General features: G+C 45.2%; 1 protein-coding gene across 6 annotated transcripts in view; it reads left to right on the top strand.

The window, feature by feature from the left end:
- CEP112 (centrosomal protein 112) overlaps positions 1-23,102 on the top strand; it is a 379,853-nt gene that overhangs the window by 69,665 nt on the left and 287,086 nt on the right. For all 6 annotated transcript variants that reach the window (XM_056854861.1, XM_056854869.1, XM_056854853.1 and 3 more), the window contains exons 8-11: positions 5,988-6,074; positions 8,388-8,487; positions 9,910-10,028; positions 21,762-21,905. In XM_056854861.1, the coding sequence (XP_056710839.1) occupies positions 5,988-6,074; positions 8,388-8,487; positions 9,910-10,028; positions 21,762-21,905 (450 nt within the window). The remainder of the gene's footprint in view (positions 1-5,987; positions 6,075-8,387; positions 8,488-9,909; positions 10,029-21,761; positions 21,906-23,102) is intronic.

Below are 23,102 nucleotides of genomic sequence, written 5' to 3'. Positions count from 1 at the left end.
AGTCTAGAGACCAAGTCCTACGAGGAAAGGTTGAAGGAGCTGGGTATATTCAGCCTGGAGAGGAGACGACTGAGAGGTGATATGACAAACAAACAAAACACTTTATTACGGCCTTGCCAGAAAAATACATATAGTTAGTTCAACGGGCAAATATACTCATATACATACTATATGCTGTTACAACATAATCCTTTCTGGGAACTCAGTCCTAAATAATCTGAATACATAATTACAAAATCGATGGACGCCCTTTTGAGGTCCTTAGGAATACTCTTAGGTTGACGAATTTTAATCGCTACTGCGCAGAACCTGGCAATGGAGGATGTAACCTGCTTGTTTCCCCCCAATAACAACATCTGCAATAAATCTGCTTGCGGTACCCCTGTGACACCTTTTATTTGGGGGGAAATGAGCTGGACACGAGCCTCATTATACCAGGGACAACCAAATAATACATGTGCCACTGATTCTAGCTCCCCATCTTCAAGTACTTGAAGGGCTATCATATAGATCAGGGGTCCTCAAACTATGGCCCGCGGGCCGGATCCGGCCCCTCAGGGTCCTGAACCTGGCCCCTCAGGCCGGGCCCAAAACCAGCGCCGCGTCTCCCCGCCGGGAACTACGAGCCCCATGATGCAGAGCGGCCCGCCTCTGGATGGAAACAGGAGGGGGAGAAAGTCCGTTCCCCCTCCCGCTGCATGCTGGGAGCAGTAGTTCGAAGTAGTCCTCTGCGGCCTCTGCACGGGGATGGTCTCCGACCGGCTCCACTTGGGCACCATCTTGTGACCTGAGGTGGCTGTCACCGTCTCCTCCTCCTTTCCCCCTCCCTCCCTGCCTGCCTTCGTCCAGCCCTCCAAAAGAGGGAGCTGAGGAGGCTGCCGCCAATTACAGCCACCGCCGGTGGTTTGGGAAGAAGCCGGAGGCAGCCGACCCGGACCTCAAGCTGGCAAGGGGGGCAACGGCTCGCCTCTGGGGCAACCTGCCTTCCTCTCTTTCTCCCCCACCCCTTCCCCTCCGTCTAGCCTCCTCCCTCCTTTGCCTGGTCCCGAGTGCGCCTACTCAGGAGTAAACCGCATTGACTCCCGGTAGAGCTTAGCCCACCGCCTCGGAGTTGCTCCTGTCTAAGCCGAATTCGGCCAATTATGCACGGGAGGTTTTGCCTTGGATTGCCGCTCTCTAGAGGCACATTTTCCCCATCTAGAATTCTCAAAAAACTGCATGGGGGGGGGGGGCTTATTGTTGAGCTTTGAGCATTCAGATGCGAAAAATGTGCCTCTAGAGAGGGGCAAATCCAAGGCAAAACCTCCCGTGCATAAATAAGCCCCTATGCAGAGTTTTTGAGAATTCAGATGGGGGAAAATGTTTATGCGTGGAAGGTTTTGCCTTGGATTTGCTGCTCTCTAGATGCACATTTCCCCTATCTGAATTCTCAAAACTCTTCATAGGGGCTTATTTTTGACTTTTGAGGATTTGGCTGGGGAAAATGTGCATCTAGAGAGCTGCAAATCCAAGGCTAAACCTTCCACGCATAAACATTTTCCCCCATCTGAATTCTCAAAAAAAACTGCATAGGGGCTTATTTTTTACTTTTGAGGATTTGGCTGAGGAAAATGTGCATCTAGAGAGCGGCCCTAGGATTGCACTGAAATATAATTTTTTTTAAATAAATAAGCCCCATATAGCAGCATGCCCAGGAAGCATCAAGCCGACCTCCTGCAAGACTAGCAACCTGCCCTGCAGCCCACTCCTTCAAACTGACCTTTCCCACTTCCCCTCCTAAATTTACCTCTATTTTTATCCTTATTTATCCTTATTTTCCCTCTCCCTTTTTAAATTTAGCCAAAAGTAGGCCCATACTTCCCATTGAAATATTATAAGTTTATGTTGATTAAAATCGTTCTTCATTTTAAATAGTGCATTGTTTTATTTTTTGTGCACTACAAATAAAATATGTGCAGTGTGAATAGGAATTTGTTCATATTTTTTTCAAACTATAGTCCGGCCCCCAACAGTGTTTGAGGGACAGTGAACTGGCCCCCTGTTTAAAAAGTTTGAGGACCCCTGGCATAGGGGCTTATTTTTTACTTTTGAGGATTTGGCTGAGGAAAATGTGCATCTAGAGAGCGGCCCTAGGATTGCACTGAAATATAATTTTTTTTAAATAAATAAGCCCCATATAGCAGCATGCCCAGGAAGCATCAAGCCGACCTCCTGCAAGACTAGCAACCTGCCCTGCAGCCCACTCCTTCAAACTGACCTTTCCCACTTCCCCTCCTAAATTTACCTCTATTTTTATCCTTATTTATCCTTATTTTCCCTCTCCCTTTTTAAATTTAGCCAAAAGTAGGCCCATACTTCCCATTGAAATATTATAAGTTTATGTTGATTAAAATCGTTCTTCATTTTAAATAGTGCATTGTTTTATTTTTTGTGCACTACAAATAAAATATGTGCAGTGTGAATAGGAATTTGTTCATATTTTTTTCAAACTATAGTCCGGCCCCCAACAGTGTTTGAGGGACAGTGAACTGGCCCCCTGTTTAAAAAGTTTGAGGACCCCTGATATAGATGGTGTGGAGTTGTTTTCTGTTGCCCCAGAAGTTCGGACCAGAACCAAAGAGTTGAAATTAAATCAAAAGAGTTTCTGGCTAAACATTAGGAAGAACTTTCTGACAGTTAGAGCAATTCTGCAGTGGAACAGGCTTCTTCGGGAGGTGGTGGGCTCTCCTTCTTTGGAGGTTTTTACGTAGAGGCTAAATGGCCATCTGTCAGCAATGCTGATTCTGTGAACTTAGGCAGATCATGTGAGGGAGAACAGGAAGGGTTGTGTCAGTGTTTGATTCTCCTGGCCCTTTCTTACATGCCCAGGATAATACCAATTGCCACTTTGGGGACAGAAAGCAGCTTTCTTCCAGGCCAGATTGGCCAGGGATCCTGGAGGGGTCCCCCCCCCCCCATCTTCTGGTCTTGGAGTGGAGGTCACTGGGGGTGTGGGGAGGGGAAGGTAGTTGTGAATTTCCTGCATTGTGCAGGGGGTTCGACTAGATAGCCCTGGTAGTCCCTTCCAACTCTATGATTCTACTATCAGCCCATTCCTCCATTCCAGATCAGAACCACTCACAGCTTCTTTCCATTAAGAAAAATAAATTGTGTGGAGATTCTTATGTACATCACTAGTTGAACACCTCTTGTTTCTGGTATATGCTACTATATTATAATTAAAATGCACTTTCTGCATCTGACAGCTGAGTGCATATTATTTTCAGCAGATAATTTTCAGTGTTATTTTCAGAGAATATACTTTCATTATCATTTTTAGTGCTTTACTTTCTTTACAAATATATTGTATTTATTTATGGAAAGTTTGCAATTTCTTTGTTGGAACATAGATTGAGTTGTTTATATTTGAAATATGTAGTCTTACTTGTTAAATGCATAGTAAGATCCTTGTGACAGGCCTTTTTTTACCTACTGAGGGGACCCACACAGGTACGTTTCCTGGGATTTTGGGGAACCAGATTTGTTTTAAACTATAACACTTCCCCTCAGTTACCAGGTGTTTTTAAGGTAGCAAGTGTATAGGAATGGGTTCACTGCTGTGAGGAAAGTTTTGTGGTGCGTAAGTAGAATACAGAGATCACTGGGGCAAGATTAGTGCATAAACAACAAGAAGTTTTACTTATTTATAAGTTGGTTTCAAGGAACAGATCAGCAGCACAGGTCTCTAGATAGACAAAGGAGAAACCTGGCTGAGGGTTTTCTTTCATGCTTTCAGGCACAAACAGGCTTTTACTGACTAGCCACTGGATTGGATCCTCTCTCACTCACAGGATTCCATCCACACCAGCCCTGCCCTTTCCCAAGAGTTGGACTAAATGGTACAAGGTCTGTTCATTACGAGAGACAAGCCTAACAACTGGATACTCTATTTTCTCCCACTTCACCACACTACCAGGCAGAGCTACCCTTCATTCTGTCTGCTCTTCTGCTGAGCCAGACCAGAGCTATCACTGATCTCTCCCTAAAGCAGACCTGAACTCCTCCCTCCTGTGCTTCCCTCCAGCATTCTGTCTGCCTTCTCAAAGGTGATTGGGTGCTGGAGCAGCACTCCTATAGGCTAAGCTGAGTGGCTGTTTTTCCCTTCAGGGGCAGGACAGCCTCCTGTCCATCACAATTCTTTAAACTGAATTTAGTTGTGGATTTTGAAAGGTTTTATTTCATGTTCCTCTGAAAGTTCTGAGGGTGTGGGTAGTTGGCGGTCAATGAGGAATATGCCCTTTGTACGTATTGTGTCCAGAGCTCTATCCAGTGCCCCATACTTTACCACTATTAATAAAGCTGATTTTTGCAGATAATTTCCAATATTATTTTACACATTACTGCAGATCTGTATTAGGTAACAGAGCCTAAAAGCCTGATCCTTGATAAAGTGTTGCAGAAATTAATCTGAGATGGTGGCAAGGGACAGAGTCATAAATAATTGATAGGCAGGACTGACCAAAATCAGAGCCTGGCTGTGGAAAACAATATGGACAGGATTAGCAGAGGGCAAGTTAGATTCAATATAAGAGAAATATCACACTGCATAGGAAGCAAGTTCCACCAAGTAGTTTGTCTATAATCTTTCCTTTATTACTTTTTAGAAGTTCTTTTGGAAAAGACGATTTTGTTTCAAGTTTTGTAGGGAGAAATTGAGAATTGACCTCTGGCACCTTCTTCGGTGTGCAACTTGAGACAAGTATTTGGTATATGAGCGTAAAAGAATTGAATGATTGGAAGAAGGCTGTTTCCATATAACTAATTTCATACTGAATGAGTATTCAGTAAATTCCATTTTATTGATTAAAAGACATGAATGATCTTCACAAACCTTTACAGCAGATTCTGGCCAGTTATGTTTTAAATCAGGGGTAGGGAACCTTTTTTCTGCCAAGGGCCATTTGGATATTTATATCATCATTCACAGGCCATACAAAATTATCAACTTAAAAATTAGCCGACCAAGCCCCAAGCAGGCAGCTGCCCCAGATGACCCCCCCATGCAACAAGCAGGCAGGCATCCAACCGGTGGTGCACTCACCCACCTGGTGGCATAGGATGGTCTGTTGCACCAGCCAGGCGTAGCCGTCCAGCTGCACGCCGGAGTTGCTATTGCTCTGCACGGTTGGGGCCAGATTGTACAGCTGGCTCTTGCTACCTCTGCCTGCAGGGATGAAATGAGGACACACTGGCTAATAACTCCCCCCCTCACATTCTGGCCCTGTCCCCTTTATCCCCTCCACTGTCACCACTTCCGCCCCCCGGCCCTCTTGTAGCCTGGGTGGGAAAGTGTTAACACAGTTTCTTAGGCTGTCTTAGCAGCTCCATAGCTAACGACTCTTCTGAAAGGGGGGAAAAGATTCCTTTTCTCGGCAAAACAAGCTTAATAACCTTGAATAGAGGCTATTCCTGTCCGCGGGAGGGGGCGGATCACCAGTATTAGATCATTCTGAGCTAGAGATATGCCAGGACCCATGAAGGGCCAGACCAAATGATTTCGCTGGCCTTAAACGGCCCTGGCCTGACATTCCCTACCCCTGTTTTAAACTATGTGGATATCAGTATGTGTTTTAGTGCTTATCCTGGGAAAACCAACAGAATACTTGCATTTACAATTATCCTATTTTATGATCTATGTGCACATTAAAGGCTCTGCTGTGGCATAAAATTTTATTTAAAGGCAATTATTCCTCCAGCCAAAGAGAATTTGTGAATTTTTGGAACTCTGTTTGTCTTGCCCTATGAGAATCACAATTCCTTACCCTTCAGAACATCTTACAGAAGAGAACTAGTCTCACAGCAACCATAAGGTTGCCATCTCAGAAACTGGAAGCTGGGCTTCAAGTTTTTTTCCTTTGGCTCGAATTAGACTTTGGCCATATTTTAATAGGTAGGAAGAGGTTAAATCTATTTTAAGCAATTAATGTATTTGATCACTTATTTTGCAGCTGGAGATGAAAACAAAAATGATGGAAGCTAGAATTCATGAAGAAAAGCTTAAATTACAACAGAAGCATGATTCAGATGTTCAGAAGGTATGGTATGTTGAAAAAAATCTGAGTGTATATAATAAAATATTGAATGAGGAAAAATAATAGTAAAAGTTATTCTTTGGCTGTTTGTCTTTGTTTTTGGTTATTGAATCATTTGAAAACCAATATGAATAGGATTTCTAATGTGTGGGAATAAAGCAAATCTTTACTGTTCAGATATTAAAAGTTTTGCTACAGCAGTTTTTTCTGTAGGTCCCACTGATCTAGTTAATGAGACAAAAAACTGCCTGGCCTTGTCATGGTGATTACATTGTACAGAAACGAGTATGCATGTGTATTTGTGCATACAAACTTGAAATAAAGCCTTGCATTTGAACAGCCCCCAAGTGCCATTCCTATAATGTCTACATCTGGAAGAAGGAAGAAACCTGCCTTGGGTAGTTCTCTGTTGCTAGTTTTTCCTGGTGTAGTGAGAAGGGTAGACTATTGAGAGTGGAGAAAGATGCAAGATAAGACCTTGTAGTCCTGTTTGGAGGAACCTTTGGAGAGAGTTTATATTACCCTTTCAATTTTTTGTTATGAGCTGCCTTGAAAACCTGTGTGTGTTGAAATATAGGATAAAAACTGGGGTAGATTGTCTCCTTAGCATAATCCCATGTTCTTTGGTCCTGTGGAGCATAGCATTTGGTAGTTAGAAATGTTTCCCAGTGTATTAATTATTAAAACAATTCCACTGGCATGTAAATCCTCTTATTATCAAGAAGATCTTGGATCACTACTCTGTTTTCACTGTGATCTCTGTAATGACTGTACACTGCAATGACATTACACTGTTTTCACCGTAATGACAAGAAAGTCATTAATTTTTCCCATTAAAATGGTTCTCAACTCTAATGTAGTGAACAGAAGTTGGAGTGTTGGAGTGAACAGGAGTATGCTGCCAAGCAACTCTCTTAGGGGAAAAACAGAGGTTAATTTGTACTTATAATGTATAGGGTATTAGCAGTAGTGAACATATATCAATAGATGATGTTTGACACTGGAGTGTGAAATATCATATTCTTTAAAAGAATGATAATTTTTGGTCTCGTGCATATTTGAGTAGTTCATTCTTGCTGGTTTTTATACTGTATAATATAAAATACAGAAAAGCTTATTCACAAATGTGTGCTGTGTAGATATATCAGTAGATAAATGTGGCTTAAGTAGAACATAGGAAGAGTCATGCTGGATCAGACCAAAGGCCCATGTAGCCCAGCTTTCTGTTCACAAGGTGGCCAACGAGCTACCTCTGGGAAGCCCACCAAGGATTGGGGAATGTGGTCTTTACAAAGGTGAGGTAAGGTGAGGTTCTGGCCAGTGACTGTGATGGTTAGAAAAAAACATTATCGTAGGTTTTTGGAAAACCACTACAGTGTTTAAGCCAGTTAACAATTGTAAATATGTATAGTCCTGTTTTCAGAGGAAGTATTCTCCAAAGGAAAGGGTTTTACTTTGAAACTCATGTTTTGACCCACACAGCAGGATCTCTAGACGAGATGTCCTGTGGTACTAGAAAGTGAAGAAAAACCTTTTATTTTTGTTTGCACACAGAATACCCAGTTTTTAGTTCTTTTTAAAAGAAAACATTTCATCTTGAATGTTTTCTTCCTTGTGTTCATGAACATTCTTTTCTTTTCTTGCTGAGATCTCAGAGAATTTAACAGAACATTTACCAATAATACAATTGTATTTTAGGGTGTGTCCCCCCAAAAAAAACTTGTTAAGAGTTCAAGATTATTTTCATTATGGGTGCAGGGATGTTGATGCCTTGGGGAAAATAAGTCTTTTAAAAATCAGTCCTTTGTGTAATATTTTCCTTACTTTCCAGTTCACCCCCTCCAACTCGCAAAGGGCATTTATGTTAAAATTGTATCACTCTTGGGGAAAAAACAGCTGAGACTCTTGTCCTGCTTTGAATAGCTGAATTTATCCTCTGCATTTCCAGGCTCTAAAGTACATTCTAAACTCATGTAAGGTTACTGTGTGTGTGAGATGTCCACACTTCATGATGCCTTCTTTAAATATAAAAAATTCATCCCAATTCCTGCTTATGCTGGGCTATATTATGTGTTATCTCTGGACATAACTGAAAAAGAAGCTGTTTTTTTTAAGTTGAGTAATCAAAAACAGTCTGGATAAGGTTAAGGATTGATGGTGTCCAATATTCCTTGTTTTCCTATAGCTATTCATCATTTGTATGGATCGCTTATTGTATTGAATGCCAATAAATGTCTTGAATTGAATTGAATTGTGTTATCTCTCATATTACACTAGTATTGAGTTTCACTGAGCACTCGTAATTTTCTCCTACAGATTTTGGACCGAAAGAATAATGAAATTGAAGTACTGAAGGCTCTGTACAAAACAAAGCAGAATGAAGCTGAAGAGACCATTCAAAAACTTGAAAAAAAAGGTGATGCAGCACAAAACACTTAATATCAGTGGCATGATGTTCAATCCAACTAGACCTTGGTGGCACACATTTAGCTCTTGATAAGGAATTGCTCCTATGCCTGGCCCTGTCTTGGAATAGTCAGCGTGGGTGATTTGACACATTGACCTTTCCTGCTTTCTTCAGCTACAAGCTCTCACAGCCCCTTTAAAAAGGAAGTACAAACAGGCTGCTGGCATTCTTGTCAAAGCCACTGTTTGGAGCTCCTTTGTTATGCTTGTCCAGAGGGGGGTGCCTTTGCACCTGCCTGTTTGTCCCACTGCTCTCTTTCCTTCACTGCTTTGGACCTTTGGGGCATTCATCTTCATATTCACCAGATGCACTTGGAGGATAGAACAGATTGTACCCATTGCCTTTGCCTCTTGATATCTGTGTGTTTGGCAAATTGTCTGCTGCAAGCCCTTATACATATTTATTTGTATGCACATAACCACTTCTGTGATTAAAATCCGACTCTTTGGAGCCTCAGTTGCATGGAGGAGACTATTCCATATCCTTGTATATATGTAGGGCTTTGTAGATGTTGGACTGAACATTGCTGCAGTTGTTGGACACTGGGGATGGGCCCAGTGGGTGCAATCTTTCTCCTTTCTTTTTAATTTTATTTTAAATTGCATTTTAAAAAATAAACATATGTTGCTTTACAAAGATGATCAAGTGCAGTTACAATGGCATTTGAAAAAACATCATCCGTAACCAGCAAGGAGCTGTCATCCCTGGTTACAAACTATTTAGAAATGACAGGGAAGGGCGTATTGGAGGGGGTGTTGCTATGTATATCAAGGAAGGCATAATGTCTAATAAACTAGAAACCGTAAAAATGGCAGACTCCTCCACAGAATCCTTGTGGGTGATGATTCCGTGAGCCAAAGGTAATTTAGTACTGGGGATGTTCTATCGGCCCCCTGACCAAAAGGCTCAGGAGGCTCTTGAGATGGAGGATGGAATCAGGGAAGCAAGTAAATGTGATGAAGTACTAATAATGAAGTAGTAATGATGAAGTAGTAATAACTTTAACTACCCTCATATTGACTGGATAAATGCATGCTCCAGTCAAGCCAAAGAGATAAAAATTTTAGATATCCTCAATGATTGTGCCTAAGATGCTGTTAAAGTTCTTTGGCTCCTGAACACTGTATTCAAAATACTTGTGTTACATTTTCATACTTACAGGGAGAAATTAGCTGTAAATAGTTTGAAGGGTGACATAAAAGGGAGATAATTAACATTCTGCCTCTTTGAGGTAATTTTTGCCCATTAAAATAATTCTTCGCTATAAAGTGAGATCGGCTGAAGTGCTCTGATTATATCTATTGCCAGATGGAATCAGCCCAAGGTAATCTAATGTATTGGTTTTCTTGTTTGTTTTTTATTTTCTGACAGTTCAGACGCTTGTCCGTGAATCACAAGTCATTAGAGAAGCTAAGGAAAAACAGATTGCGGAGCTGAAAAAGTTATGTGAGCAAAGTACAGAGTCGCTGAACAATGAGTGGGAGAAAAGGGTAACAGATTTTTTTTGTTTTTCATTGAAAATGTAGGGCAGTGTCCATGTGCTTAGATCTCATTGTGATACACAACTAATAATATTGTTGTTAAGATTAAATATGTATTGTACCATGTTCAAATTGACATTTTAATCTTGATTTGGTTCTTTTTGAACATTCTCTGTAGTCTTTCTACTTTTAATGTTGCTCTTTCAGACAATGGTTATGATTCAAGTAATGCAAACATGCACATTATGCATCTTCCTGAATTATTTTGGTTTAGTTTTAGAATAAATTTTCCATATAAAAAGTACATGAAGTTTTAAAAGACAAAAGCATCTTGTAGACTGGCTAAGTACATGGTTAAGAGAGTTTTAAAAGTTATATTTGTTGAATTATGGATTTTGCATAACCATTTGCTAAAAGCAGTGATAAAAGCAGCCATGAATTTTTTTCCAGTGGAACAACATTTCTGTTTGCAAAAGAGGGCATGGTGATTTTTGCTGATTTCCTTCTTCCTGCTGCAGACTCGTATTTTGTCTAGTAAGGTGTTCCTGAGAGTTCACTGTACCCCAGAGAGAAGAAGGAAAGACATGTTCCATGAAGTCTGTCATTGATAACTCCTGCGTACTTCTGCAGGGGTGGTGCTACCTATGGGGCAGCTAGGATAGCTGTCCTGGGCCCTGTGTTGGGGGGGGGCTGTCCTTGCCCCCCCCAAATGCCACCGCTCAGCCACTGTCCTTGCCACCACTACATTGCTGCTGCACCTCCAAGCAGTGAGAGACAGAGTGGAAGCTGACAGTTGGCTCAATATTGGCTGCCCTATGCTTGCCCTTGCATTGGTCCCTACCCTGACCAGTGACCGCTGATGCTGGCCACTTCACTTGCTTGTACACTTTTTATTTTAAATCTTGTTATATATATTTATGTTACATATGTTTATGATACCGTATATATCCGTGTATAAGCCGACCCGCGTATAAGCCGAGGTGCCTAATTTCTCCCCAAAAATGGGGGAAAATTAGGCACCCGTGTATAAGCTGAGGGTCAGCTTATAACCCCTCCCCCCCCCCGCAGGCTTACCTGACAGGGCTCCCGGCAGCAAGCGGCGCGGTCCTGGCGGCTGCCGGGGCAGCCTCCCTGCAGCTGCAGGAGGCCGCCCCAGGCCGCTCTCGGCGGCAGGAAGGGGCGACGCGGCCCGGTGGGGGCCGGGACAGCCTTCCTGCAGCTGCAGGAGGCCGCCCCAGGCCGCTCTCGGCGGCAGGAAGGGGTGACGCGGCCCGGCAGGGCCCGGGGCAGCCTTCCTGCAGCAGCAGGAGGCCGCCCCAGGCGGCGAGAAGCGGCGCAGGCCCGGCAGCGGTAAGTTCCCTCCTCCCTCCTCCCTCCTCCCTCCCTCCCCCCTCTACCGTATTGACCCGCGTATAAGCCGAGTTCGGCTTTTTCACCCCTTTTTTTGGGCTGAAAAACTCGGCTTATACGCGAGTATATACGGTATGTTAGATATATTTATGTTATATATGACAGGGTTCCTCATGATGTTCTGACGGGTAAACTGGAGGACTGTGAACTAGACTCTAGGATATTTAGATGGTTAGGGGACTGGTTGGAGATCTGCACTCAAAGAGTAGTTGTCAATGGTATGGCATCTGAATGGAGAGAGGTATCCAGTGGGGGTGCCACAGGGCTCAGTTCTGGGCCTGGTACTTTTCAATATTTTTATAAATGATCAGGATGAGGGTATGGAGGGACTACACATTAAATTTGCAGATGACACCAAATTAGGAGGAGCTGCAAACACACCAGAAGATAGAGATAGAATTAAATGAGATCTGAACACACTGGAAAAGTGAGCAGATGTGAACAAGATGCAATTTAACGATAAGTGCCAAATTCTACATCTGGGTAACAAAAATGAGGTACATGCATACTGGATGGGGGCTACACTTCTGGGTAGCAGTGTGTATGAACAAGATCTTGGGGTACAGGTGGACTCTAAGTTAAATATGAACAGCTAGTGTGATGCAGCAACAACAAAAATGAATGTGATCTTGTGGTGTATCAACAGAGGCATAACATCTAAAATGCAAGATGTTATAGTTCCACTGTACACTGCATTGGTCAGGCTGCACCTGGAGTATTGTGTGCTGTTCTGGAGGCCTCACTTCAAAAAGTATGTGGAAATAATGGAGCAGGTACAGAGGATTGCTATGAGGATGATCAGGTGCCTGAAGACCAAGCCCTGCAAGGAAAGGCTGAAGGACTTGAGAATGTTCAATCTGGAGAAGAGGATATTGAGGGGGGACATGATTGCTGTCTTTAAGTATTTGAAGGGCTGTCACTTAGAGGAGGGCAGGGAGCTGTTTCTGTTAGCAGCAGAGGATAGGACTCGCAATAATGGATTCAAATTTGGGCACAAAGGTACTGGCTGGATATTAGGATTTTTTTTTTTTACAGCAAGAATTTTTCAGCAGTGGAATCGGCTGCCTAGGAAGGTGGTGAGCTCCCCTTCACTGGCAGTCTTCAAGCAGCGGTTGGTTCATTGAACACTTGTCAGGGATACTCTAGGCCAGGGGTGGGGAACCTTTTTTCTGCCAAGGGCCATTTGGATATTTATAACATCATTCATGGGCCATACAAAATTATCAACTTAAAAATTAGCCTGCTATATTTGGTCAAACATTTAGCCAAAAGGCATGACCGGAGACAGCTCCGAGTGTCTGCCATGTAGAGCGACTCGCTTTTGAGCTCTGCCGTCCCCAGCTGGGCCCAAGAGATTCAGGCAGGGCAGCAAACACAAGATGGATTGAGCTACAAGCCTCTCGGGGCTTGTAGGCGAAGGAGCACGGTCCAGTAACGCCTCGATCCAGCACTTTCCCACCCTACGCGTCTTTTGCAGGACTTAGAGGGGAAAGAACCAGAAGGGAGAGGAGGTACTGACCAAGCCCCAAGCAGGCAGCTGCCCAGATGACTCCCCCCCCCCGCACGGGCAAGCAGGCAGGCATCCAACCAGTGGTGCACTCGTCCACCTGGTGGCACAGGGTGGTCTGTTGCACCAGCCAGGTGTAGCCGTCCAGCTGCACCCTGGAGTTGTTCCTGCTCCACATGGTCAGGGCCGGATTCTACAGTTGGCTCCTGCTACCTCCTCTTGCGGGGATGAAATGAGGACACACTGGCTAAGAACTCGTTCCCGTGCATTCTGACCCTGTCCCCTTTATCCCCTCAATTGTCACCACTTCCACCCCCAGCCCTCTTGAGGTACAGAGGGAATATGTTTCTCCATGGCCCAGGTGTGAAAGGGTTAACACAGTTTCTTGGGCAGTCCTAGCAGCTCCATAGCTAACGACTCTTCTGCAAGGCGGAAAGAAGGTTCCTTTTCTTGGCAAAACTAACTCACATCCGCCTTGAATAGAGGCTATTCCTGTCCGCGGGAGGGGGCGGATCACCAGTCTTAGATCGTTCTGAGATAGAGATCTGCCAGGACCCACGAAGGGCCAGACCAAATGATATCTCAGGCCTTATATGGCCCCTGGGCCTGACGCTCCCCACCCCTGCTCTAGGCTGATCCTGCATTGAACATGGGGGTTGAACTAGATGGCTTAAATGGTCCCTTCCAACTCTATAATCTGTAGTGCATTACAGTAGTCTAGCCTTGATGTTACTGGGCATGTATCCATGTGGCCAGATAAGCTGTATCAAGGTGAGGGGCCATCTTTTGAGCTAGGCTGAGCTGGAAGAAAGTCTTTTTTGTAGCTGCATTAACTTGCTTCTCCAGCAGTAACACTGAATCCAGTATTACCCCAAGAATCTTAACCAAGTCAGCAAGGGTCAGCTGAACTCCCTCAAAAGTGGGAAGCACAATGTCCTTTCAAGATTTTGGTCTTCCCAACTACATGACCTCTGTCTTTTCAGGGTTTAGTTTCAATTTTTTCACTCTTAGCTAATTTACCACAGCATCCAAGCAGCGATTTAGTACCTCTATTGCATCATCAGGAGATTTAGATAAAGATATATAGAGCTCGGTATCATCTACATATTGATGACACCTGACCCCAAAGCTATGATTTATTTGCCCAGAGAGCTTTATGAAGTGATTGAAAAGCATGGGGAATAGAATTGCGTGCTGTAGAACTCCACATGTTAGATTACCCTGACTGTGCAGCTTGATGCAGCCAAAGATGGAGGCTGGATGGGGATTGGTTTGGCTGTTGCTTTCTGGCCCAGTGCAGCCCAGCTTATCCCCTGCAGAGGAGAGAAAGGAAGCAGTGAAATGCGGTGGCTGGAGAGGCTAGGGCTGCTTTGGCTTCCATGCTCCTTCACTTGCTTACTTCCTCAAAAGCACTCCCCAGGTGGGCATTTGCTGGCTCCTGGCATAGCTGCCATAGACCCTGCTGGAGGGGAGGTTGCATAGAACCTGCAGATACTTTCTGGGACTGGGCTACCCAAGCTTTGCCACTTGCCAAGCCATGCACAATGCAAGCCCATGAGACTTGAGAGGGGATATCCCATTTCTCTCCCCCCACATCGTAGCTTCAGGCCCCACTACCCACCTTAACCCCGGTAGTGACATCAACGGTGCTTGGGAGCCTCTGTGAGCCCAGAGCAGCTCCTGGAGTCCTCTGCCATGGCAGCCTGGACCGGAGCAGCTTCCAGAGTGCTCTGCCGTGGTGGCCAGGCCTGGAACCTCTCTTGGCATTCACAGTGGCCAGGCACAGAGCTGCTGCCAACATCCACCTCCACGGCAGCTGGGCCTGGAGCAGCCCTTGCGTCTTCCACCTTGGTGGCTGGGCTTGGAATGGATCCATGCAGCAGTGGCTGCTCCCAGTTCAACTGGTAAGAGTGCATGCACAGACAACACTTTTTAAAAAAAAATTGGGGTGAATTTAAATTGCCAATGTATTTTTTAACTTTTCAAATTTTTCTGTGAACCTGACGAGAACGCCAAGTTTGTAGAAAAATCTTTTTAGTGTCAATGTGGTCCCACTCCATGGATTTAGGTATCTACAGATGGGGGTCACATATCACTATTATATATAGAGATCACTGTCATTGCATGTCCAAGTATAACAACAAGACCTGCTTAATGATGTGGAAGAGATAGCAAGGAGATATTAGGATGCACTGTCTTCCCTTTTATTTAAAATATTCATAATGTAAGACTGCATGATGTAAAAGTAATAAAACAAGGTAAACCTCAAATTAATACACAAGTGCCTTTAATGGCTTACACCTGCCTGCTAACAGTAAAGTTGGATGGAATTTTCATGGCTTTAACATACATCATAAAGATGCAAGCGTGGAACAGTAATGTTTGAACAGTTCTCCTTCAGGGAAGGTTGGTTCTTTGCCATAATATCTGGTGATGAATAGGGCCTGATGCCCTCAGGATCTTGTAGAGATAAGTTCATCTGTGTGGCTTCTGTGCAGTCCCACATTGGGACTGCGCATGCCCAGGCCAGCCATGGAGAGAGATTCATTAGCTTCTAGAAAGATCGAACACGGAGCGCTCCCCCGCCCCTCTGTTCATGTAGCCTTTCCTCCCAAATGGTCACATGATGAAGGGGGAGGAAGCGCTCCTCCCTCCAGTTCTCTTTCTGCCACCACAGTGTGAGAATGTGCTTCTGTTTCGCTCTTCAGTTACCTTGCGTTTTTCTCAAAATGAAGGTTAAAAGGGGCAAAAAAGTTCCTTATTTAAAAATGACCGTACCTGCGGCACTAAAATGGCGAAGAATGACTGTCACTCTGACTGTCTCCAATGCCTTGGATATGCCCCTCCTCATGCAAGGCCTGTGCCAAACTTACCACCACGGCCCTTCAAGTTCCTTGTCTTAAGGCCTATTTGTACGAGGAATCCCTGAGACTGGATCCTCCTGCCGGGCCCATTAAGTGACCTCTCTCCGCCGTCTTGGACCCCTCAGGCACCACAGGTGGGTTTTCCGCAGCCTCGCAGTCCCTTTCAGTCCCTGCAAAGAAGAAGCCCCGTCAAAAATTTTCAGAGAAATAGAAAACTAAGTCCAAATCAGCTAAATCCACTAAGGCCGCTAAATCATCCTAAGTCGACATCCTTGGCGTCGGGAGAGCCGGCTCAACATCGATCCCCCTCCAAATCTCCTAGGAGCAGTTCACCCCAGCGGGAACCTTCCCCGCACCCGGAGCAACGGGGTGACATTTGACGTTGGAATATGCCGTCACCAGTTGTGTTGGATGACTCACCTCCACATAAGATACTGGCGTCTCCACACGAAGCCTGCTTGAAGTCAAGGAGCCTGACTGACGGAGTGGCCTTTCTGTTGACCAGCTTATGTCTATCAGGATATCATCCCCCCTCACCAAGACTTTGACCAGGAAGCTTCTCAACGCCGGGATTCTCCACGGAGTCTGGAGGGCGTTGTAACCAAACACCTTGATTCCCCAAAGGACCTGCAACGGCATGAGTCACTCTCGACTTTCACTGCAGGCGAGGTTCAGCCAGCCCCCAGCCATGAACCACACTCGCCTTCTCGACACCAGGAATAGCGTTCCAATCGTGAGGAACGTTCCTCATCTCAGCGCCGGGACCAACGTGTCGGTCGTGGGGACCGTTCGTCCGCTGACCATGACGATCCTTGTCCCCTAGACATCGGGAGTGGCGTCACCACTATTCCAGGGATCACTATTATTCTCCTGTCCGCTATTCTCCTGGGAGGAGGTCTCGCTCTGGGAGGAGCTATTTCTCTTGTTCATCAGACAATGCTCATCCTGCTGTGTCCAGACACTGGTGGTAGGATCATTCCTGGCGCAGGGACTTCCAGCACTCTTATCAGAGCCACTGGCCCTGTTCCTGCCACCGGCATTTTCCCCATGGCCCTTGATGCCGTGCCAGCCCTCGGCACCGGGACAGCCCTCGATGTCAGGACAGCCCCAAACGGGATTTTTTGCTGTACTCTGCTACTGAGCCTCATTGGGCCCGTTCTCATGCGCGCCATACGAGACTCTCCCCTTCTCTTGTCAAGGAACTGGCACGCTAGGATTCAGAAGGGGACTTATTGTAGGACTCTAATGTTGACTTGCAAATATCTCAGCCTTCCCCTGATGATGTTGTGGGGGATACTAAACCCATCTCCCCCACAGGAGATGTCAAGCTCTATGAAGAGCAGCTCAATCGGATGGCAAGGACTCTGAATATAGACTATCGAGCAGAAGATGCTGGTCCTATGGACACTATTATGGACATATTGCATTCCTCAAATACAGGTCTTGTTGCTCTCCCTATGATTAAGTGTGTTTTGGAGATTGCAAAGGCTAATTGGGCTAAATCAGTGTCAGTTGCCTCCTCGACTAAGAAGGTCGAGAACCTTTACAAGATCAGGTGAGAAGGGGGCGAGTTCCTATATCACTATCCCCTGCCTAACTCTATGGTGGTTGAGGCTTTACCTGGGAAATAGAGATCAGGCACTCATTCCTCCCCCCAGGATAGGGAGGGCCGTAAGTTAGATTCTCTAGGCTGTAAGGTCTACACTTCCAGTGCCATCGCATTGAGAATTTCTAACTTTCTTGTGGCGATGGCATGCTACCAATATGCATTGTGGGACAAAATTACCCCACAGTTCAGTGTCCTGCCTGATGATCAGAAGCCTTCTGCCAAGGTGGTCCAAACTGAGGGCATGACTCTGGCTAGGTAGCAGTTAACCGCGGCCAGGCATGTTGCGGACTCTTCTAGCAAAATTGTCCTGCTTAGGTACTCGTGGCTTAGGGCATCAGCACTTCCCTATGACACCATAGCATGTATAGAAGACCTGCCCTTTGAGGGTAATACCTTATTTAGTGACCAGACAGACTCCTTCTTGGATAGACTAAAGAAGAATAGGACAAATGCCAAGTCCCGTGGCATTACTCCAGAGCAGGCTGCGTACAGATCCAGGTACTTTCCAAAGCAGGGCCAACATCCTTCTCACCCCTATAGGTACCAGGGAGCCTATCAACACCAAGGCCAATTTAGGCCCACCTACTCAGGGTCACAGCCTGAGTGGAAATTCTCAGGCAGGCCCAGACCTAGGACAGGGGCTAAGTCTTCCCCTAATGGTCCTGCCAAAGGGAAACAGGCATGACTAGAAAATAGCATGCTTTTTGGGAAAAGATTATCCAGGTTTTATGATGTTTGGGCGGTGGTTACTGACGATTCTTGGGTTTTACATATAATAAAGTATGGTTACGTTTTGGAATTCGATGTGTTGCCTCCTTACCACCCTCCAGCTACTTGTTCCATGCTGGTTCCCACCCAGCTCAAAGAGGAGGTGCATGATCTCTTAGCTAAGGGAGCCATCAGGGCAGTGCCTGCTCATGATTTGGGTAATGGGTATTACTCCTGTTATTTCCTGGTTGATAAGAAGGGAGGGGGCAAGCGCCCCATTCTAGACCTCCAGGGTGTCAATAAGTTCCTCAAGACCAGGAAGTTTCATATGCTCACACTTACTGAGGTCCTGCCCATGTTGGATGTCCACACGTGGTTCGTTGTCATAGACCTGAAGGACACTTGTTTCCATTACACAATCCTCGAGGACTGTAAGCATTACTTAAGATTTTGTTGTGATGGCCAACACTATGAATACGATGTCCTTCCTTTCAGTCTGGCTACTGCGCCCCGAGTTTTTACCAAGTGCCTTGCAGTGGTGGGGGCACATTTACCCCTACAGGGATGCGTAATCTTCCCTTATCTAGATTATTGCCTCATGGTGGCCAATTCTTAGGAAACCCTCTCACAGCATGTGACTACGGTTATCTCCACCCTTGATAGCCTGGGCCTCTTGGTTAATTATTCCAAATCCCAATTGCACTCAGTCAGGATTCTTGAGTTCATTGGTGCCCTCTTGGACTCGGTTCGGGCTAGGGCCTACCTTTCGGTCCAACACATTAGGTTCATTCAGAAGTGAATGCACTTGTTCTCTGCCAATAGGTTCCAGAAAGCCATTAAAGTGCAAAAGTTGCTGGGCCTTATGGCCTCGACCACTACCGTGATACACCTTGCCCATTTGCATATGTGCCCACTGCAAAACTGATTCTTGCGTACCTTGAGATTGAACATCGACCCGCAGCATAAAAGGCTGTCTATCCCCAGATTGGTAATTAGGTCCCTCCAGTGGTGGACGTTGGATTCCAACCTCTCTGAGGGTGTACTTTTTTACACACCTAGCCCCCAGGTCCACCTTTTTATCGATGCATCTCTATCAGGGTGGGGTGCTCATTGTGGGGACCTCCAAGCACAGGGGATGTGGTCTCGGGCTGAGTCTGCTCTGTACATTAATTTGCTTGAATTACGTGCCATTAGACTTGCTCTCTATTCCTTTGCAGAAACCATGGAGGGTCGGCTGGTGCAAGTCACCACGGACAGCATAACTGCCCAACACTATGTAAACAAACAGGGAGGCACAGGGTCCATTTCATTGTGCAAGGAGACTATCAGGATCTGGAACTGGGCCACATCCCATCGGGTCACCCTTATGGCAATTCATATTGCTGGGAAAACCAGTGTTATGGCGGATGTCCTCAGTCATCACATGAGCAATGTTCATGAATAGATCATAAACAAGACCTACCTGTGTCCAGTCTTCGATCTGTGGGGCACTCCTCAAATAGACCTTTTTGCGACCCTGCCAGAGTTTCTGCTCCAGGGCTGCCATAGCCCCGGCTCGATGGGGGATGCGTTCCAATTGCACTCATCGAGGGCCCTTTTTTATATCTGTCCCCTGTTCCCCCTGTTGAGCAGGGTCGTAGCCAAGGTGAAGTCAGACAGGTCCAACTGCATTCTAATAGCCCCTTGTTGGGCCAGAAGGACCTGGTTCGCAGCTCTCTTGACTCTGGCCAAGGGGAACTGTATACGGTTTCCACCGAACGATGATCTGCTTTTGGGGAACATGCCCGATTTGCCCAACATACACTCACTGCACTTGGCAGCGTGGAGGATATGGGCTTAACTGGCTGGTCTGATAGGGTGGCAGAGATCCTTCTTCATTCCCTCAAACCCTCCACTAGAAAGTCATATGCCTCTAAGTGGAAATGTTTTGCCATTTGGGCCACGGGTAAAGGCCTCATTCCTGAAAGGTGTACCCTGTCTTCTATATTTGATTACTTGTTGTCCCTAAAGGATGCTGGTCTTTCGAATTCTTCGATTAAAGTTCATTTATCAGCTATCTCAGCTTTTCATATCAATTTGGACTCAGGTACTGTTTTTTCTCACCCGCACGTGAAGAAGTTCTTGAAAGGTCTAGCCAACCTCTACCCTCCTGTGGCACCACCTATTCCCCAGTGGAGCTTGTCCCTGGTGCTCTCACACCTGATGAGACGCCCTTTCGAGCCCATGGCCACATGCTATCTGGCTTACTTACCTTACAAGATGGTTTTTCTGGTGGCCATTACTTCAGCCAGGAGGGTAAGTGACCTGGCTGCGCTCTGCTATCGCCCCCTTATACTAAGTTCCACTCGGACAGTGTGGTTCTCAGGCCAAGTCTCCTTTCTCCCAAAGGTTGTTTTGTCATTACACTTATCTCAGGACATTGTCCTCCCTGTCTTTTCCCCAGACCCCAAGTTGTACACTGACAGAGACTTACACTCATTGGACGTGCACAGGTCTACTGTTTTACTTAAAGAGGACAAATGACTTTAGACTGGATGACAATCTGTTTATTTGTTTTTGTGGCCAGCACAAGGGCCAGCGTGCTTCTTCACAGACATTGTCTAGACGGATATCTTCGGCAATCAGGATGGCCTATGAGAATGCGCATGTTGACTGTCCAACGATGATCAAAGCGCATTCTACCAGGGCCTATGCTGCTTCCACTGCCTTCGGTTCTAGAATGGAGCTCAGAGACATCTGTCGGGTAGTAACCTGGTCCACCCCCTCTACATTCATTAAGCACCATGCAATTGATGTAGACTCGGGCAGGGAAGCAGCAGTGGGATGAGCTGTTCTGCAGTCATTGTTTCTGTGACTTGTCCCACACCCACCTCCTGGTAAGCGAGCTTGCTACTCTCCCAATGTGGGACTGCACAGAAGCCACGCAGATGAAAACAAAGTTGCGCTTACCTGTAACTGTTGTTCATTTAGTGGTCTTCTGTGCAGGCACACATCCCTCCCTCCTTCCCCGCTGTGGGACTTCTCCTCAACACCTCCGGGGATGGGTTCCGTGGCGGCAGGTTGGAGAACTGGAGGGAGGAGCGCTCCCCCCCTTCGTCATGTGACTGGTTGGGCGGGAAGGCTACATGAACGGAGGGGCCGGGAAGCGCTCGATGTTTGATCTTTCTAAAAGCTAATGAATCTCTCTCCCTCTGACTTGCACATGCGCAGTTCCAACGTGTGCCTGCACAGAAGACCACTAGATGAACAACAGTTACAGTAAGCACAACTTTGTTTTATGATTGATTCACTCCACCAATGACAAAACAATGACTAGTGAATTGGGACTGTTTGCTGACTGTGAATATTCAGAGAATTCATGAGAGAGGATTGGTCTATGTAGTCATGACTTCATATTAATTTTCTGGCCAAGAAAGTGTAGAGCTACTTTGCATTTAAGCCAAAATACTGTCCTTTGTAACCCATGTACCCTTACAGATTGGCTGGTTGATTTGGTAGCTTGCTTGAGGCAGAGGAAGGGGCAAACTAAATTTCCCCAGGTCTCCAGCACTCCCCTGACTCTTTTCTATAACTATGGGTAAATTTTAAGATTTTTAGCTGAGGTAGCAACTAGATGGTTTCTTCATTTTTCTGTATTCATATAGCTCCATAGTGCAGTGGCCGAAATGGAGAAAGAAAAGTTTGATCTTCAGAAGAAACACACAGAAAATATCCAGGAATTGCTGGAGGATACAAATGCACGCCTAAGTAAAATGGATGCAGAATATTTGGCAAAAACCAAGGACCCTGTAAGTGTGTTAATGTAGTGTTGTTGTTTGCTTTATTCATGTGTCATAAACAGCATCTTTTAATTTTTCTTTAGCTATATTGTGTTATAGGAAGGCATTACTGAGTGAAGAGCTGAGGTAAAATGGTTTGTCCCTTCACAAAAATATGCATGAGTACTTGCAAGTAGAAAAATATTTTTATGCTTCTTCAGTGTAAGGCTGAAAACAGTGACATACTGAAAAGACGGTTTAAAGAAAATGTAACCTAAACTTTCGTTCTCTACCCCTACTCCCCCAAGTGTCAAATGATTTCACTTCATACCGTGGCTCGCTTCAGACATCTTTCCAGAAACTTATAGTTAATACAAAACCATTATTGTGAAATTGTACCAAAGGTCTAGTACACCACGATTTACCCCAGTTAAAGCTCTTTTGGTTGCTTTTTGGTTCTGTACAGAGTTAATCCTATTGTACAAAATTGCATCCCAATGTAGGCCCTGATTTTTATGTTTATATGGCTGATGAACAATGTTTGCTTTTTAGGACTGGGTGCAGCTATTTCATTGAAAGAGTTAAGTTTCCTTGATCTAGTGTGTTGATCGCTTTCTTGTCCTATGTATGTCTTCAGAAGCACTACAGCTGCCCAGACATTTGATCTTATTTTCCAGTTTTAGTGTTCTTAGTCTGGAATGTCTAGATATATTTGAGGGTATGATAAATCTGCTCAGCGGTTGTCTCCTGTTTGTTTCATTCAGAGTGTTTTATTAGCCATTTTAACACTTTTCAAGAATGTTTGATATATGATGCCAAGAGACCTTTTCAAACAAGTAACTCAGGTCATTGTGAAGGTGTAGCTGTAAGTCTGTTGCAGAAAAATAAAACAAACGTTCAGTGGCACCTTAAAGACGAACAACTTTTATTTCAGTAGGAGCTTTTGTGAGTCCCAGCCCACTTTGTCAGGTAGACATGTGAAGGAAAATCATTCTGGGAAATCTTATGGGGAAGTTTGAGGGGGGAGTCAAGGCTTAGTGTGAATTACAGCATGAGTCTTGCAAGTGTAAGTCTCAATGTAGGGAAAGGGAGAAGATGATGTAGAAAGGCTATGTGTGAGTCCCATGTATACCACTCTTAATTCTGACAGTTATATTGTGGTCTTGCTACCATTCTCCTGTAGAAACAGTGCTACTCTAGTGAGTGGGGCTGGGCCTGGTTTACACA

This window comes from Euleptes europaea, chromosome 1, assembly GCF_029931775.1.
Source record: "Euleptes europaea isolate rEulEur1 chromosome 1, rEulEur1.hap1, whole genome shotgun sequence".
In the NCBI taxonomy this organism is placed as follows: Eukaryota; Metazoa; Chordata; class Lepidosauria; order Squamata; family Sphaerodactylidae; genus Euleptes; species Euleptes europaea.
The sequence above is the reverse complement of the archived record's forward strand: the minus strand, read 5'-3'. Positions and strand labels throughout refer to the sequence as shown.